This window comes from Salminus brasiliensis, chromosome 20, assembly GCF_030463535.1.
Source record: "Salminus brasiliensis chromosome 20, fSalBra1.hap2, whole genome shotgun sequence".
Classification (NCBI taxonomy): domain Eukaryota; kingdom Metazoa; phylum Chordata; class Actinopteri; order Characiformes; family Bryconidae; genus Salminus; species Salminus brasiliensis.
In genome coordinates, this window is record NC_132897.1 from 7081262 (window position 1) to 7098062 (window position 16801).

General features: G+C 42.5%; 1 protein-coding gene across 1 annotated transcript in view; it reads left to right on the forward strand.

Annotated features, from left to right (window-relative positions):
* Positions 1-11293, forward strand: part of pnpla7b (patatin-like phospholipase domain containing 7b) — a 29460-nt gene extending 18167 nt beyond the window's left edge. Inside the window, exons 26-36 of the mRNA XM_072665216.1 lie at positions 593-711; positions 1870-2026; positions 2206-2322; positions 4677-4746; positions 4840-4956; positions 6382-6530; positions 6808-6960; positions 7060-7176; positions 8161-8245; positions 8384-8526; positions 10354-11293. Coding sequence (XP_072521317.1) covers positions 593-711; positions 1870-2026; positions 2206-2322; positions 4677-4746; positions 4840-4956; positions 6382-6530; positions 6808-6960; positions 7060-7176; positions 8161-8245; positions 8384-8526; positions 10354-10428 — 1302 coding nt within the window. The 3' untranslated portion in view covers positions 10429-11293. The remainder of the gene's footprint in view (positions 1-592; positions 712-1869; positions 2027-2205; positions 2323-4676; positions 4747-4839; positions 4957-6381; positions 6531-6807; positions 6961-7059; positions 7177-8160; positions 8246-8383; positions 8527-10353) is intronic.
* The last annotated feature ends 5508 nt before the right edge of the window (positions 11294-16801 follow it).

Below are 16801 nucleotides of genomic sequence, written 5' to 3' on the forward strand. Positions count from 1 at the left end.
TTTAGTTTGTTTATTGTTGAAGTAAGTGGTAAAGATCACCATGGCCAGATCCAAAGAGCTCTCTAAGGTCTTCAGAAAGAAGTTTCTCGATGCAAATTAGTCTGGCAAGGGCGTTTAAAAAAGATCTCTGAACAGTTAGAAATCAGCAACTGCCAGCATGGTCAGATCAGGCCGTCCTAGCAAGTTCAGCCCAAGAGCAGACCTCAAGATGTGTTAAAAAAATAAAAATAAAAAATAAAAAACTCCAACAATCCATAAACCTCATCACAGGTTTTGTTGTTGAAGAAAATATCTAATGTCCAGATGTTTAGATGTGTTAAAGACAAAGGTTTTCATGGGGTGTCCTCATAATCATCATTATTTTTGAGGTATTGACTGTATGTTAACCTTATAGCTGCAAGAAGAAGCCAAACTTGCATAGGTCTAAGCTAGTCAAGTGCATTCAGGGTAAAGGGAAAACATGATTAATGTTAATATCAGCAAATGGTTGAAGGGCAGAGTTTGTGCTGATTTGCAGGGTAAGCATGGATGCCTGCATACCAGCAGATCATGAGCTAATTTTGTCCGTTCCTGTCCTCCTTTTACCCCTCAGAGAGAGATGTATCAGCGCGTTTTTGAGAAGCCTCCGGACCGTCATTCTGATTTCTCTCGCCTGGCCCGTGTGCTGACGGGCAATGCCATAGCGCTGGTGCTAGGAGGAGGGGGTGCCAGGTACTTGTTCACACTCGCGCTCGCTCGCTCGCTCGCTCGCTCTTGCTTTCTGTGTCTATATCTTTCTATCTGTCTATATACATTTCTTTTTATATATACATGCACATAAACACACTTACTGCCAGTTTGTTTAGGTGCACAAGATATCTCTTTTTTTTATTTCCTCTAAATCACTGTCAGTTCCATGCTCACCACCTGCTGCCAGCATGCATCCCTGGAATTTAGAGCGCTCATAAATAAAAGGCCATGCTCACATCAGTGGCATTCTGACTGATTTCCCTGAAGTGTTTCCGTAGTCTAACCACACGTCTTCAGAAAGTCTTTCCTGCTTTCATCCTTGAAATATGATTTTTATGTTTTGTAATCGTCCTCATTCAGTAACATCATGTTATGAATGCTGTGAGTCGTGTGTGCGTGTGCGTGCGTGTGTGTGCATCCTTTGCTGATCGTGTTTCTGTTTGTCTGCTCCCTGTCTGTGCCTCTTATCTATCAGACTCTGGAGTTTCTAAAAGGTGGGTGGAAAACACCCAGCATGACACAAATCTCATCGATTCTGTTGTTTATTTTATGATGACCTCTCCATTACCATCATCATCACATTGATAGTTTGACATTTGTAAGACTTCTATTTCACATCTCCACACTTCAAAGAATATTGAGACCACCATAAATAACAGGTTCTCACGTTAATAGAACAGTTTAGTGTATAATAGTACATTTTAGGCCACAATATTATCTCTTTAGAGCGGAGCATTTCACATCAGACCTCACTGATGGACTTTGTTGACATATTAATAATTCAATTCTTCTCAATTTCAAAGAAAACAGACACTAGAGTTCCTCCTTAGGTCAAGTTCAAACTCATGGTAACTGATGGTTGCAGCTAATGTTTAGATTGCAGTGTTGTCATATAGTGTCACAAACCCTGGAAGCAAGTCTATTTGAGATTTCTTTACCACTCAGTGTAATTTCAGGCCTCTGAGTGATGGTTTAGCCACATGTACAGTGGACACAATCTTCCATCACCAATTAGCTACATCATCCTTGTAGCTCCAGTGCAAAACTAAAGAAGTACATCTTGGCTGATTGACAGCAGTTCCTGCTATTAGGACTATTCCTGTGTGACCTCACGTTTGACTGGCCTCCTCCACTCCACAGGGGCTGTTCTCAGGTGGGCATCATTCGCGCCCTGTGTGAGGCGGGCATCCCTGTGGATCTGGTGGGCGGCACATCCGTCGGCTCCCTGATGGGGGCGCTATTCGCTGATGAGAGGAGCTACAGTCACATGAGGGTCAGGGCACGGGAATGGGCCATGGTGAGATCTAGCAGCCTGAACGGCTGCTGCTGTGGGCTGATCTTGGGATTGAAGTGCAGTGTTCTGCTGTATTGGCTAATCTGTAATGTGCTTCCTGAGTGTGTATGTGTTTGACCAGCTGACCAACCCAGTTTTCAACTTGAATAATAAGGCTGAACCTGACCTGATCTGCTTTCTAGGACTTCAGCTCGATTTTTAAGCGGATCCTGGACCTGACGTATCCAGTCACCTCCATGTTCACAGGAGCCTCCTTCAACTCCAGCATTGGTGGCGTGTTCAAGGGCAAACAGATCGAGGTGGGAAATTGAGGCCTTCTTTTCTCTGAAATGGCCTGAAGATGGGTTAAGCTTAGTCTCTGACTCTTAAAGCTCTGGAAAACCAGTCTAATACCAGCTCTTCTTGCCTTTCTGCTTCAGTACAGTATCATTACACTATTCGTCCATGTGTACTCTAGCCACATCCAAATAAAACACACTAACATGCTGTAGGGTAGAGTTAAGTTGGGCTAAGTCTCCGATACACAATAGCTAGGACATGATACAATCGTGCAGGGACAGTAGACAAAACACAAAAGACGGGGGACACAGATAGTAAGTACAAAGACAGTGAATAGAAAAATATACAAATCTGTGCATGTGCAAATGTGTGCATGAAGGCCGGGTGATTAAGCTCCAAACTGAGTTGGAACCGTAAACCTGGAGTTCAGGAGTGTATCCTAAGAATGACCAGTTAGGTCTGGTATAATCGCAGCATATCTAAACAAGGTGTACAGTGCAGTAACGGTAGCAGCTAGTGTTCAGGTAGAGAGAACAGTATACAGCTTATGGACAGAGAGGGCGTTAAAAGCAGTAAAAGTGCAGCATGCATACAGTCCCTGGGCTGGTGGAGCTCCGTGTGGGTATCTGTGTGGTAGAGGTTGGGATGTGTAACAAACTTTGACACACAGGTATTTCACATTATTCGCATCATTCTGATGTCCTGTTTGAGTGCTTTTATCGTTGTATTAGTGTAGGTATGATGAAGTTAGTTAATATTTAATTTCCCCAAGGATATATGTTTTTAAGTAGAACTATTTATACGTACACTGGGAGAGGTTATTCCTGTAAAGAGCCCCATTTCCCAAAAGCATTTTAGTGTTAAGAGCATCTTTACAGCTAGAGAGAGCATTCAGTGTGATGCTCACTCGACCATTTCAGAATCATCTTTGTGCCGAATGCTTTTGGGAAGCCCGGCCTTGACCAGGTCCATTGGGAATATGAAGAAAGGAAAAGCAAACAAAAACAATCTTTTTAAAAAAGGATTTAATAATAATAATAATAATAATAATAATTAAAGTGTGTTTCCTGAAAAAAGCAGAGTAGTGGTCCCACTTTTCCAGGCTATTGCTACATGGTTAGAAGGTGGCTACATAGTTACAAGACTTGGTGACACCTTAGCCAGGTGGTTGCTAAGGTGCCACTAAGTGGTTGATTTGATATCCCAGGAGGTTGCTATGGTGTTGCTGCGTAATAGGTAGTAATAAGTAGATGGATGCTGTAGTTTTTCACCTAGGTTGCTATGGTATGATAATGATGATGATTTATTATAGCAGCATGTGTCATTGGTAATTATACAGTGCAGGAATTACTGACAGAACTGTGAACAGTGAACAATAGGATGCCCTGAAAGAACTGTTTAATCCAAATAAAAGGGCTAAAGCAGAAAATAAATCAGAAATTAAAAGGAAGGAAATGTAATGATTTAAAGATTTTAAACAATAAAAATAGGATTCTAAAAAAAGATACTTTATCAGACTAGGTCACTTAGTTTTGAGATCATGTGACTAGTAGAGATGAGGAGGAGGTTTAAGGAGGTTCAAGGTGCCGCTATTGAAATATTGTGCACAGACCGTATCTTACAGAGCCCTTAACCATAACAGGGCTGTCCTAAATTATTTGTACGGGTAAAGCCAGATTGTCTCTAGCAGCCCTGTCCTGTACCGCGGAAGCCTTTCTGTACTGGAACAATGAAGATGTAAGGGTCATTTTTCCAGCAATGTTCCTCCACCTGAAGGAGCATCTTGTTCCCCACAGAAATTGACACACACATGTTTGTATTTTTATAGTGTCCTGTCCTGTTTTTTTTGCTCTCTTTTGACCTGTCCTATTTTTTTTTTCTTGTCCTAGACATCTGCTCTGGGAGGGAATCATAAACAAGGAAAAATGGGGCACTAGACTAAAATAAAACCACTGTGTTTTAATCAGAAATTATAAGTTGCAAAGGAAAAGGAATGGATGCAATACAACATCAAAATCAATACAATAAAAACACCAGTCTGGCTTTTAGGCAGAGCACACTCCTCACTATGGTGTAATGTGCCATAGAATGAACAAATCTGTCACCTGCAGAGGCTCTCTCAGTGCAGCTAAGGGAAAGAGCTCTCTGTGGACATGTGCAGTACCTTTAGTCAAGTCAAGTCAACTTTAATAACGATGAGGACATTAATTAAATTCTTAAGGCTCAGTCATGACATGCCCACAACTCATTATCTTCCATACCTGTCCTTGCTTGCTTAATTTGAAAGTTATTCCCTGGATGGCCACTCCTGGATTCTGTGGAAAAGTTCTTTGTTCTGGTTCCTATGGAAGATTTTTCTGTTTCTCTATTCCAGGACCTCTGGCTTCCTTATTTTAACATCACCACAGACATCACTGCCTCCTCCATGAGAGTACACACTGATGGTTAGCTGTTTACTTCCAAATCCTTCAGTTCCTTCAGTTTCTACTGTGTAGGAATCAGACAAGAGTCTAATGTTTGCTTCCTCGTTCCCTCAGGCTCTCTGTGGAGGTACGTTCGTGCCAGTATGTCTCTCTCGGGCTACTTGCCTCCGCTCTGTGATCCGAAAGATGGACATTTACTCATGGACGGTGGATACATCAACAACCTGCCTGGTAGGATGGTCATTGCATATTACTGACTCGTCTCAAACAACAGCCTCCTACCCCAAATGTAGCTGATCAGCCAAGACATATTTAATATATTTAATGTCAGAATCTAAACCACATGAAGACCATGACTGGTTCTAGTTCCAGTCTGGACTAATGGCAAAACCAGTCATGGGAAGTTAGCCTATTTATTAAAGCAGCATTATGTGAGAATTGGTATTTTTTGCTGCAGTGCTCCCCCTACAGCTGTGGAGTGTAATTTACTAGTGCGATTTGCGCCTATCCTCCTCATGGGTATCTGTGCATGTGCGTTTGTTGACAAGCTGAGAGAAACAGAAGTGGCAAAGACACCATTCTCTCGGTTTGTCAGTGGCGCATCAACATGACTCTGCTATTTAAAGGTAAAATTGCTGTAAAATGTTGCTCTAACAGTTCCTTTTTAGTTAATAGTCTTAGAAGTTACTAGTAACTACTAATAGTGGACAAAGTAAACAAACATTATACTTGAGTGAAAGTAGGGAGACTTTTTTTTAACATTACTGCAGTAAAATAAAAGTCCTCTTTTTTTTTTTTTTTTTTAAATTTCTGCTTAAGTTAAAACACAAACTTAGTTTGAAATATACTACGGTATCAAAAGTAGCAGTCATTTTGAGTTATTCTAGTGTTTGATATTATTTTGAATATCTATTAAGAGCTGTGTGGCTTCAGACGCAAAATTCCAGTTTAATTTGTTATGTTAAATGCAGGGCAGTAAAAAGTAATATAGAATATTGTGAAAAATATTTAATAACAGACAAAATAAAACAAATACTTAAAGCACCTTTTGTAGAATATTTACATTACAAGAACATCCTCACTGACCGTAACAGGGAGAATAGCATCTCTATCGTTGTCACTCCAGGCCAGGACGCTGCTAACTGCACTCTGTAGTTTTGCTAAAGCAAGCAGAACAACGCGAGTGAGAACTGTGTAATGTCATATTTACTCTGCTGCCTCAGTCCACATGCTTGTGTCCTTCCCAACGTTAGGGGGAGCCCAAGAGCAATAAATACCAATTCTTGCATACAGCTGCTTTAAGTACAGTAGTAAAGTACATCTTTTTCATGAATGGTTATCACTGCTAACGCTGATAAATAATTCAGTAATTATTATGAATAAATATTGTACCTTATGTGGTTTTGAGGAACTGAGGTGTGAACCTATATACAAGTGTTTATGTGGAATTGTAAAAAACATTAACCTTGTAGCTCCACTTCAAATCTAAAGAAGCCAACCTCAAAAACCAAGCATTTCATTACTAATGGATGAGTAAGGGGTGTGAAAGTACATTTGGGCTAAATTATCTCTGTTCGTTTAGATGTGCAGTGGAAAAACATTGAAGTCCCTTTTCCCCCACTTACCCATTGTACACCCTTGTCTTCTTGTCCCTAGCTGATGTAGCTCGCTCGATGGGTGCCAAGGTGGTGATTGCCATTGATGTGGGCAGCCAGGACGAGACCAACCTCACAAACTACGGAGACACTCTGTCTGGGTGGTGGCTGCTGTGGAAACGCCTGAACCCTCTGGCAGAGAGAGTGAAGGTTAGAGAGCTGGAAACGGCCCATGGAATTAATAATGCGCTCTATAACAAAGGCCTACATCAGCGAGAAGCACTGATGGGCAAAAAGAGCTGTCAGCGGGCGAATCTGGCACTGGCTTGTGCTACTTAAAGTCAGGCTGATAAAGCTATATGCACAGGGTAGCTGGAGCACACTGATGCTAACTCTGAGGGGTTTGGCCTGCCGACAGTGGGTGATGACCAGTAACCTGAGCGTGGAGAAGTAGAGCGATTTGTAACTGGAATAACTCCTCATACAGGTGCTGAACATGGCAGAGATCCAGACCCGGCTGGCCTACGTGTGCTGTGTGCGGCAGCTCGAGTCGGTCAAGGACAGTGACTACTGCGAGTACATCCGGCCTGCCATCGACCGCTTTGGCACGCTGGACTTTGGCAAGTTTGATGAAATCGCTGTGAGTGGCCTTCCCTTCCGCAGTCAGGTCAAGTGTTTTGACTCTATCTTTGGCATTTCTGAATTTTAACTTTTTTTTTTTTTTTTTTTTCTCGTACAGGATGTGGGTTATCAACATGGAAAGACGGTGTTCGATGTGTGGTGCCGTAGCGGAGTGGTGGAGAAAATGCTGAAGGATCGGCATCAAGAGGAGTTCCATAAGAGCAAGGGCAACAATGTGAGTGCAGCCAGAGTGCTCTACAGAGCCTTACTTAGACACAGCTGCTGTATTTACATTGTTCACCTCAAACTGTTATATAAGTCTTTACTTTTTAAGTGTTAACACCCCCAACATTTACATAAACCCCGCCCCCTAGAGGAAGCTCTAGTCAAAGCTCACGAAGCCGACTTCGGGGGAATATGGTCACCTGCTCCCTTGAAAATAATCTGGACTACCTTAGCTGAAGAAGCAAACTGGAGCTAAACACACCAGAACTGAAAATACATTGTTAAAAGGACAATATCATTAAGCAACTTTTGGAGGTTCTTCAGTTTAAACTGTGCAGGAACCTCTTTAGGGGCTTAGAAGTAACCTTCAATAAAAGGGAATTAGAGGAACCCATTCTTAGAAACTGAGGCATTTGCAAAGAACTACAGTTTAATTCAGTGGGATTATGAGAAGTTCCTCATAGTTGGACATACAAATACAGTAGCCTAAAGACCTCTAGGAACCTTAATTCATAGATCACTTGGAGGAACCAGATTTAAACAGAGGTTCTGAGGTTCTTACAGGCACAGCTAAGGGCATTGAGGAATGTTTGAGTTCTTGGAGGAGCTTTGAGGTTCTTCAAGGAGCTTTTCATTTTTACAGTGTAGAGGCTTTTTTTATTTTTATCGTAATCTCTAGAAAGGCAAACCCGAGGAAGTGAGTGGAGGCAAGGCTAAAAGCTAATCGCCTACAATCTCTTTAGCCTCTTCAGCCTTAAACCTATGCTAATATAGCAACTTTCTTGGGGCTCTTTTAGAGCTGTGAACCAGCCAATAAAAGCAAAGCTTGTCCTCTGTGTAAGTAAAAACTGTTTCATTTGGAGGAAGAATAACAGGGTGGTGAATAGACTTGTTAAATCATGTTTAAGAGAAGAGAAAGGATGTTCTTGGCCTCTGTTATTGTAGCTAACGTTAGGGTAATGTAAGATTTCTTCTGTTGGTTCCCGCTGCACAGGTGGTGACCTGTCCCAACGCCTCCTTTACGGACCTGGCCGAGATAGTGTCCCGGATAGAGCCGGTGAAGCAGGCCATTGTGGATGGTGAGGAACAGATTTAGCTCACACCCACTTACAGAGACTGTGTTTATTCCTGCTCTGCATACACACACACACACACACACACACACACACACACACTTTGAGCTGCCATGCTCTCTGTTTGACCTCCGTCTCTCACAGAGGAATCGGAGTATCAGACAGACTATGATGAGGACGTAGTGCTGTCAGACTTTGAGCTGTCCAACGCCAGCAGTGACCACGAGCACACAGAGGAAGAGGAGCATACTGATGAGGAAGAGGAGACTGCAGACACTGCAGATACAGTAAGATCGACTAAATGATGACCCCTTTTTGACCTCTGTAGGTAGACTAATTAAAAATCTCTTTCCAAGTGACTCCAGTCTGTGATAGAAAGCTGATGGTGCACAGTAAGTGAATGCTACCCAGTATGGGCAAATGAACACTATTAGATGTAATTAAATGTATGTAAAAGCATAGATTGTACTTTTGTACAACACATTCATATAGGAAGCCCTCCAACAGCATCAGACGGACTCCATTGAATTTGCATTTGCACTTCAAAGTGGGGTTGTTTGATGGAGATCAAAGTGAAGAGGTGAATTTCTAGCATTTTGATCTGAATTTTAAAGAGTGCGACACCCTCGGTGTCAGCAGGTCTCCTGCTCCATCCTCTTGTCACATGAGAAAAATGCACATTCGACGGACAATAACAAGCACATGGAGGCTGGGTCAAATATAAGGGAGCCAATCGGAGGCTTTTCTGCACCATATGATGCCACAGCAACCAGTGGGTGTATCAACATTCAGAAGGTCGCTTCCCCCTGCTACTTAAAATAGGGGAAAATCCCTAAAGCTGAGTTACAAATGCAGCAGAATTTTACCACTTGGGGACGTACTAGCCAGGTTTGGGACTCTTTCAGAAGGCTGCCATTGCAGTTTCTTGTAGTGAGATTCAGGTTGGTCCGTTCTCTTTAGCTAGAGTGTTTAATCAGTGAAACTCGAAGCAGCAGATGTAGGAAACTATTACTAGTCACATTTTTCCAAAGGTTGTTTTGTAGGAGAGCAACTGGCCGATTTTGCCTTTTCTCTAATTGCTGTCTTGTGTTTACAGTCACAAGGGCTAACACGCCTCTAAGAACAACATCCTATTTCTTTATGAACGTTTATGAACATATTGGACAAAAGTATTGAGACACCTGCTTAATAATTGTTTCTTCTGAAATTCAGGGTATTAAACCAGAGTTTATCATGCTCTTGTTGGAGTAACTTCTACTAGATGTTGGAGCATTACTGAGAGGATTTGATTGCATTCAGCGATTTCAGTAGCGTTAGTGAGGTCCGGATGTTGGATGATCCAAAAAGTATTGGATGGAGCACCAACCATCATTCCACTGCTTCACAGCTTAATGCTGGGGGCTCTTCGCATGGCATGGTGCCATAGGCCAATATGTTTATCTGTCTGTATGAGTCCTGTTCTATTGGCAGTACTTCTCTACGGGGACTTGAAGTTGCTGAATGCATTCATTATCAAATCAAATCAAATTTTATTTGTCACATACATAGTAATACACAGTATAACTTGCAGTGAAATGCTTTTTTGACAGTCTGCCCACATCAAGCTATACAATAAAAATCTACATTTAAACTTAACTAAACCTTAACTTAATGAAGTAAAGTGCAAAAGAAAAATAAAATAAAAATAAAAAATAGAATAAGTTACATTTAAGTTAAATTTAAGTTAAAAAATAAAATATAAAAATATGAAAATATAGAAATATAAGCAAAAATAAATAAATAAATAATAATAATAATTAATATATATATTAATTGAAATGGTGCGTGCGTGCGTGCGTGCGTGTGTGTGTATATATATGTATGTACACATATGTACATATTTATTAGAAGGGGTCTCCACAAAAATGTTGACATATGGTGTAGCTATAATGACCAGGAGTTTCTTATTTGGGCTTAAAGATATGACACTTCTGGGCTTCGTCCTGTAAAGCTGAGAGCTCTTTTGTTGGAGATTATCTTCTGAAGAACAGCAGATAATTGTGCCATATGCCGATACTGTGCATTTGCAATAATGTCAGATTCAACATCTCAAGGTGAATTGATGTTTTATTTAGGATGAAGAAATAAAGGTGACAAGAAGGCGAAGACGAAACCATAAAACCAACCATGCAAGACACAGCAATCACTGAATGGAGGTTCCTGTACCGCTGGACATTAGTCTAGGTATACCAGGTGCCCGTCCCAGGAAGGAAGGATTGTGGTCTCGGGCATCACGATGGAAGGAAGACGAAAGGAAAGGGACCTAATGTCTGTGAAGTTTTAACTGCATTATGAATACAAGGAACAGAGTATGGACACCCAGGGTTTTCGAACAATGAACAAGTGTCCGATTAGTTTTGTGTAAAATGAGGGGTTCATACACTCTGGCAGAGCTTCCAGAACACTTCTGTTTGCCCTGCTCTGTTGCACTTGGTATAACTCATGAAGGGCTTTTTAATTAGGAAAAACAAAAACAACAACAAAAAAAAAAAAACATTAATTGAGTGTTGTGGTCCTTCAGTGCTGGACTAAGACTGACCGTGAACAATAGGATCGGTGCTACATCACACTGTGTGATGCTGTATCAATGCTGGGATTCCAGCTCGGAGGCCTTGTGCTCTGGAGGCACATGACTACTAGCATTTCAATGCAATTTCAATGCAATTTTGATATGACCTGACATTTTTAGCTGCTCTGTATGTTTGTTATTTTCATTCCTGATTGTTACTGAAAAGAAACCGTGTAAGGAACTGATCTAGCTGCTGTTTGTTGCTGATTGTAATGATGTAGTAGTTTTAACTTGGCCGTTCATCCTGGTAAGGTTGTCATTTTCTCTGTGCTCTTTAACACTTGTGCAGAGCTGTTGCTCTCAAGTTAAGCTGCCTTATTCTCATTCTCTCTCTCTCTCTCTCTCTCTCTCTCTCTCTCTCTCTCTCTCTCTCTCTCTCTCTCTCTCTCTCTCACTCTCTCTCACTCAGTGTGTCGCTCACTTTCTATTTTCTCTCTCTCTCTCTCTCTCTCTCTCTCTCTCTCTCTCTCTCTCTCTCTCTCTCTCACTGGAAGATAAAGATGATGACTAAGAATGCCTCTGTGTCCTTCTTGTCACCACAGACCTGTTTAAAGTGAAGCATGACTCCTGCTGTGCTCTGATACTGTCAAAGCTGCTTAACCACCCCACTGGACAAGGCTTGCTGTTTTGTTTTTTTTTTTGGGGGGGGGGTGTTTTGGTGGGCTTGTCAGTTTTTATGCATATTTTGACTATAAGCCATATTTTGACTCCTTGACCCCATCGAAACCATCCAGCTTAGAACCAGATTACTAATATGAACATGATACTGACTACGCACCAAAAGAAAAACAACGCTTTGGACACAAGTATTAGGACACCTTTCCATTCATCATTTCCCATTCATCCTAAACGTTGGAAGAACTGTTTCTACTGTTCAGTGAAGAAGGCTTTGGAGCATTGCTGTGACGATTTGAGAGCATCGTTAAGGTTCTTGGATATTGGATGATTACCACTCCACCTCCATCATCCCCAGATCCTCAACGGTGCAAATCCGATTTGAGCTGATCAGAATTGATTAATGAGCCTTGCAGTGTGATCGTTGCACAGTAAATTGCCACTGCTGGAGTCTCCATCCTTCTCCTGCAGTCCATCCTGCTGTAGATGGAGAGGCAGCTAAGGCTGGCAAGGAGCTTCATGAGCAGAAGGTGAAAAAAACCTGGGAGAGGGAGAGCAGTGGTGTGTCAGGACTGCTCTGAGATCAAGAGAACAGGTACGAGAGAGTGTGAGAAAGGTGTGAGTGAGAGTAATTCAGAGGCAGATATCATCAAATCCCAAAGGAGCTGAAAATGTCAGAGCAAAACACAGGGAGGTGTTTTTGCTCCACCGGGAGAGGAGGCTGCTCAGGACGTCCTCACCTCAGTGACCCTGCTGATAACACCTCACACACGCATCCAAATGCCAAAGCTTTGAGCTTTACCTTCTGATGAAGTCCTAATGGTGGTTGATGGTAGTTGGAGAGTTTAACACACTGAGGGAAAGTGGGTCAGCACGCAGATCATCTAAAACTTCTGAGCTCTGAGCCTCTTTGAGAAGACGTTCATTGAAAAATGACCATGGCTGCAGGCCTTCACTGGTCAGGACTGCTTTCTTGGACACTGGAGATGGCCTGCTTGGCCTGCTTGACCTGCTTGACCTTCTGTGTGGGTGTTCAGACCAGTTGGGCACGCTGATGGACTTCAGTGTGCTGTACCTCTCTCATTAGACTAGTTCCAGTGGTCAGCAGGATGAGGAGTGGACATAGTGGACGTCTCCAAAAATATTAGTGGTGGTCACAACCAGCTCAGTGTTTGTGTTGCTGGAGCTGGAGGCCACATGGGAGCAGCTGATGGGTCTAGAGTTGGGTGGTGTAACGGTAATACCGGATCCCACCATGTTTAGCTATAATAATGTTGATATGTCAAAGGATAAAGGTGCACGTATTTGTCACTGTACAGCGAAATGTGTCCTCCGCATTTAACCCATCTGGTAGTGAACACACACTCACACGCACACGCACACATGTGTTAGGGGCAGTGAGTACACACACACACACACACACACCCAGAGCGGTGGGCAGCCAACTCCAGCGCCCGGGGAGCAGAGAGGGTAAAGGGCCTTGCTCAAGGGCCCAACAGTGGCAGCTTGCCGAGCCCGGGAATCGAACCCACAACCCTGTTATCGATATCCCGGCGCTCTAACCGCTGAGCCACCACTGCCCCTATAAAATGAGGACGGTAGAGTCAAGTCTGATGTGTCAGATTTCTGTGCTGTTTTTCTAGTTCATGGCCAAACAGGCCTCCTCCCTTATGTGCATCTAACAGAGCCACCGGGTGGGGGCGCTGTGGGAGCTCACTGATTGGGGATGCGACCGAAAACACACGCTGAGCTCGTTTGACAGGGAGAATCAAGCAACCCTGGATATTAAAAGAGTCTGAAATCAGTGGGAAACACTCCTAAGACCCTTCCCTCAACTGTGTGAGGCTGTGTCCTCTAAACAGGTGTGTTTTGAGCCTCCGTTAGCTGGAACACGGGACTGGGCCGTGGTGTTTAGCTAGCTGGCTAGCTAACTTAGCTATGCTACCTAGCTGCACGTCCAAACACGACATAACCAGCCTCTCCGTTACTCCACCACCAGTCCCCCAGCTCTCAACACTTCAGCAAGCTTTCTGTGGGCTAGCTACACTGCTGCACTGGGCTGTGTGTGCTAGCTGAGCTAGCTCAGCAAAGGATAGCCTAGCCTAGCCTAGCTTAGCTTAGCTTAGCTTAGCGAGTGGGCTACGGATCCAAAACCGTGGAGGATAAACTTTAATTTCAGCTTTCTGTCGTTGTATCTGCTGACTGGCTCCTCTGAGTGTTTATAAGTGTGTGTTTTTCAGTCAGCTCTGAGTGTGGGCTGTAGTGAGCAGGCTGCTGCCCTGCTATCAAAGCTAGCCAGCTAGCCAGCTAATGCTAACCAGCTTCTCTTTCCTGATTCAGAGCAGGTTAGCAGAGGGAGGGTGTGGTGGTGGTATCGTGGTGGTACAGAAGGTATACAGTGGTGGTACAGTGGTGGTACTGTGGTGGTACAGAAGGTGCAGTGGTGGTACAGAAGGTGCAGTGGTGGTACAGTGGTGGTACTGTGGTGGTACAGAAGGTGCAGTGGTGGTACAGTGGTGGTACTGTGGTGGTACAGAAGGTGCAGTGGTGGTACAGAAGGTGCAGTGGTGGTACAATAGGTATACAGTGGTGGTGCAGTGGTGGTACAGAAGGTACAGTGGTGGTACCGTGGTGGTACAGAAGGTGCAGTGGTGGTACAGAAGGTACAGTGGTGGTACAGAAGGTGCAGTGGTGGTACAATAGGTATACAGTGGTGGTACTGTGGTGGTACAGAAGGTACAGTGGTGGTACAGAAGGTGCAGTGGTGGTACAATAGGTATACAGTGGTGGTGCAGTGGTGGTACAGAAGGTACAGTGGTGGTACCGTGGTGGTACAGAAGGTGCAGTGGTGGTACAGAAGGTACAGTGGTGGTACAGAAGGTGCAGTGGTGGTACAATAGGTATACAGTGGTGGTACTGTGGTGGTACAGAAGGTACAGTGGTGGTACCGTGGTGGTACAGAAGGTATACAGTGGTGGTACCGTGGTGGTACAGAAGGTATACAGTGGTGGTACAGAAGGTACAGTAGTGGTACTGTGGTGGTACAGAAGGTATACAGTGGTGGTACCGTGGTGGTACAGAAGGTATACAGTGGTGGTACAGAAGGTGCAGTTTTGGTACTGTGGTGGTACAGAAGGTATACAGTGGTGGTACAGAAGGTACAGTAGTGGTACTGTGGTGGTACAGAATGTATACAATGGTGGTACAGAAGGTACAGTGGTGGTACTAACTGGAGCTAAACTCCCATCAGAAGGGAAAGTATCGGTGTGCTGTCGATTTGTGCTACCTTGCTGAATCGTGCTACCGTAGTGTTTATTTATAGGTAAAGCTGCCTAAATAAACCAGCTGGTAGGAGATGTCCATAGACTAAAAGCATCATATTAGAGAATCGTCCCAGCAGAGGTATAGGAAAGATATGTGGATAGTGTAAAGGACTAGATCAAGGTAAATATAAGGGGATTTGAGGTGAAATAATAATAATAATATTAATAATTAGTGTTGCACCAGTCCGATACTGTATTGGTATCAGCACCGTTACTGGCACTTACACACAGCATCGGTATCTGCATTAGAGAACACTGATACCATAAAGCTTACTGACGTTTTTTTAAACATAGATCATTTTGGTTTGTATACTTTATAAAACCAGACATTAAAACCAAACGTTGAGTTTAAGGAGCTTGTTTTAAAGCCACGACTGAAGTTTAGTATCTTTTTACTGTACTGCTGATACTGGCACTTACACACAGCATCGGTATCAGCAGTAGAGAGCTACCATAAAACTTACTGATGCCGTTTAAAATTTTTTAAAAACATAGATCATTTTGGTTTGTATACTTTATAAAACCAGACATTAAAACCAAACGTTGAGTTTAAGCAGCTTGTTTTAAGGCCACGACTGAAGTTTAGTATCTTTTTACACAGAGACGTGTACTTGTAATAAAATGTTAATTTTAAGCACCAAATAAAAAGCTGTTTGGTCAAGCTTAGCAAGATTATGCTTCCCTACTTGCTTACTGCATTGTGCTGAGTTTTATTGTTTCATAGCTCTGAAACTTTTTACATGTGCAGTTACTGAACCAGTACATGCTGTTCTTTTTAAGGAGTATCAGGATTTATAGCCATCTATCCAGTATTTAATATCTATCCAAAGTTGATATCGGTATCTGTATTAGAAAGGAAAAGTTGGTATCGGTGCATTCCTAATTATTATTATTATTATTATTATTATTATTATTATTTATTTACGTTGCAATTTACACTTTTTACACTCAAGCGAATAATAACAGTAAGCTCAGGCTGTATGATGCACCTGAGAAAAAACAGACATCATGAGAAACACATGAAAACATGGAGAGAAGTGTTTTACCTATACTCACACACAGTATCGGTATCGGCAATAGAGATCACCGATACCATGAAGCTGCTGCTTCTTTTTTCTTTCTTCTTTTTTCTTCTGTTTGCATCTTTGTTATGAAACCAAACATTTAAATAACATAACATATAAAACAGATGTTTAATAGAACTTTTACATTTGCAGAGCATTTTATTCTGAAACCAAAAGTTGAGTTTCAGCAGCTTGTTTAAAGCCTAACACACACTGAAGTTTAGTAGCTTAGTAGAGCTTAGTAGAGTCGTGTACCTGAATGTGAAATTGCTGCACTTTCTGTTTCTAAGCTGGCTTCTTTCCACTGCTCTGAAATGTGAATTTTATCCAGTTGAGCTTTTTGGTGAAGTTTAGCCATTTAAGCTTCTGCATTGTGGTAATTTGAATTTTTTTTATTATTATCAATCGTATTATAGATTATTTAGGATAAAATATAAAAAAGTCCAACCTATAAAAAGTGGAAAAGTGGATTTATAGCCGCCTGTCCTGTATTTGAGTCAGAGTTGGTGTCTGTGTCTGTATTGTTACTCTGTATCAGCAGATACGTAAAAAATCTGGTACCGGTATTGGAAAGGAAAAAGTGGCATCGGTGCAGCCCTAATTCAGAATTGTGGGTCTGTGCATCTGCAGAGCTGCTAAGTAGGACATATTGATGGGTAATGTTTGTTTATTTATTTATTTATTTATTTTTAGCAGGAAAACTTGAAAAACCCAAACTCAGGGGAGGTGAGTGGGGACAAGGCTAAAGGCTGACCATCTACGTTGGGATGTCTTGCTAACAGCACAGAACATCGCGCTGAGAGGACACAACAAGAGGACGGCGACTTGGCAATGATTACGGTATTTTTTTTTTTACGTAGGTAAAACTGTGTACTTGTCTGTGCCGTCTGCAGGCCGGGTCGTAGTGCTGTAAACAAACCAGCCAGTTTAGGCAGAGCTAATCAGGCTTGTT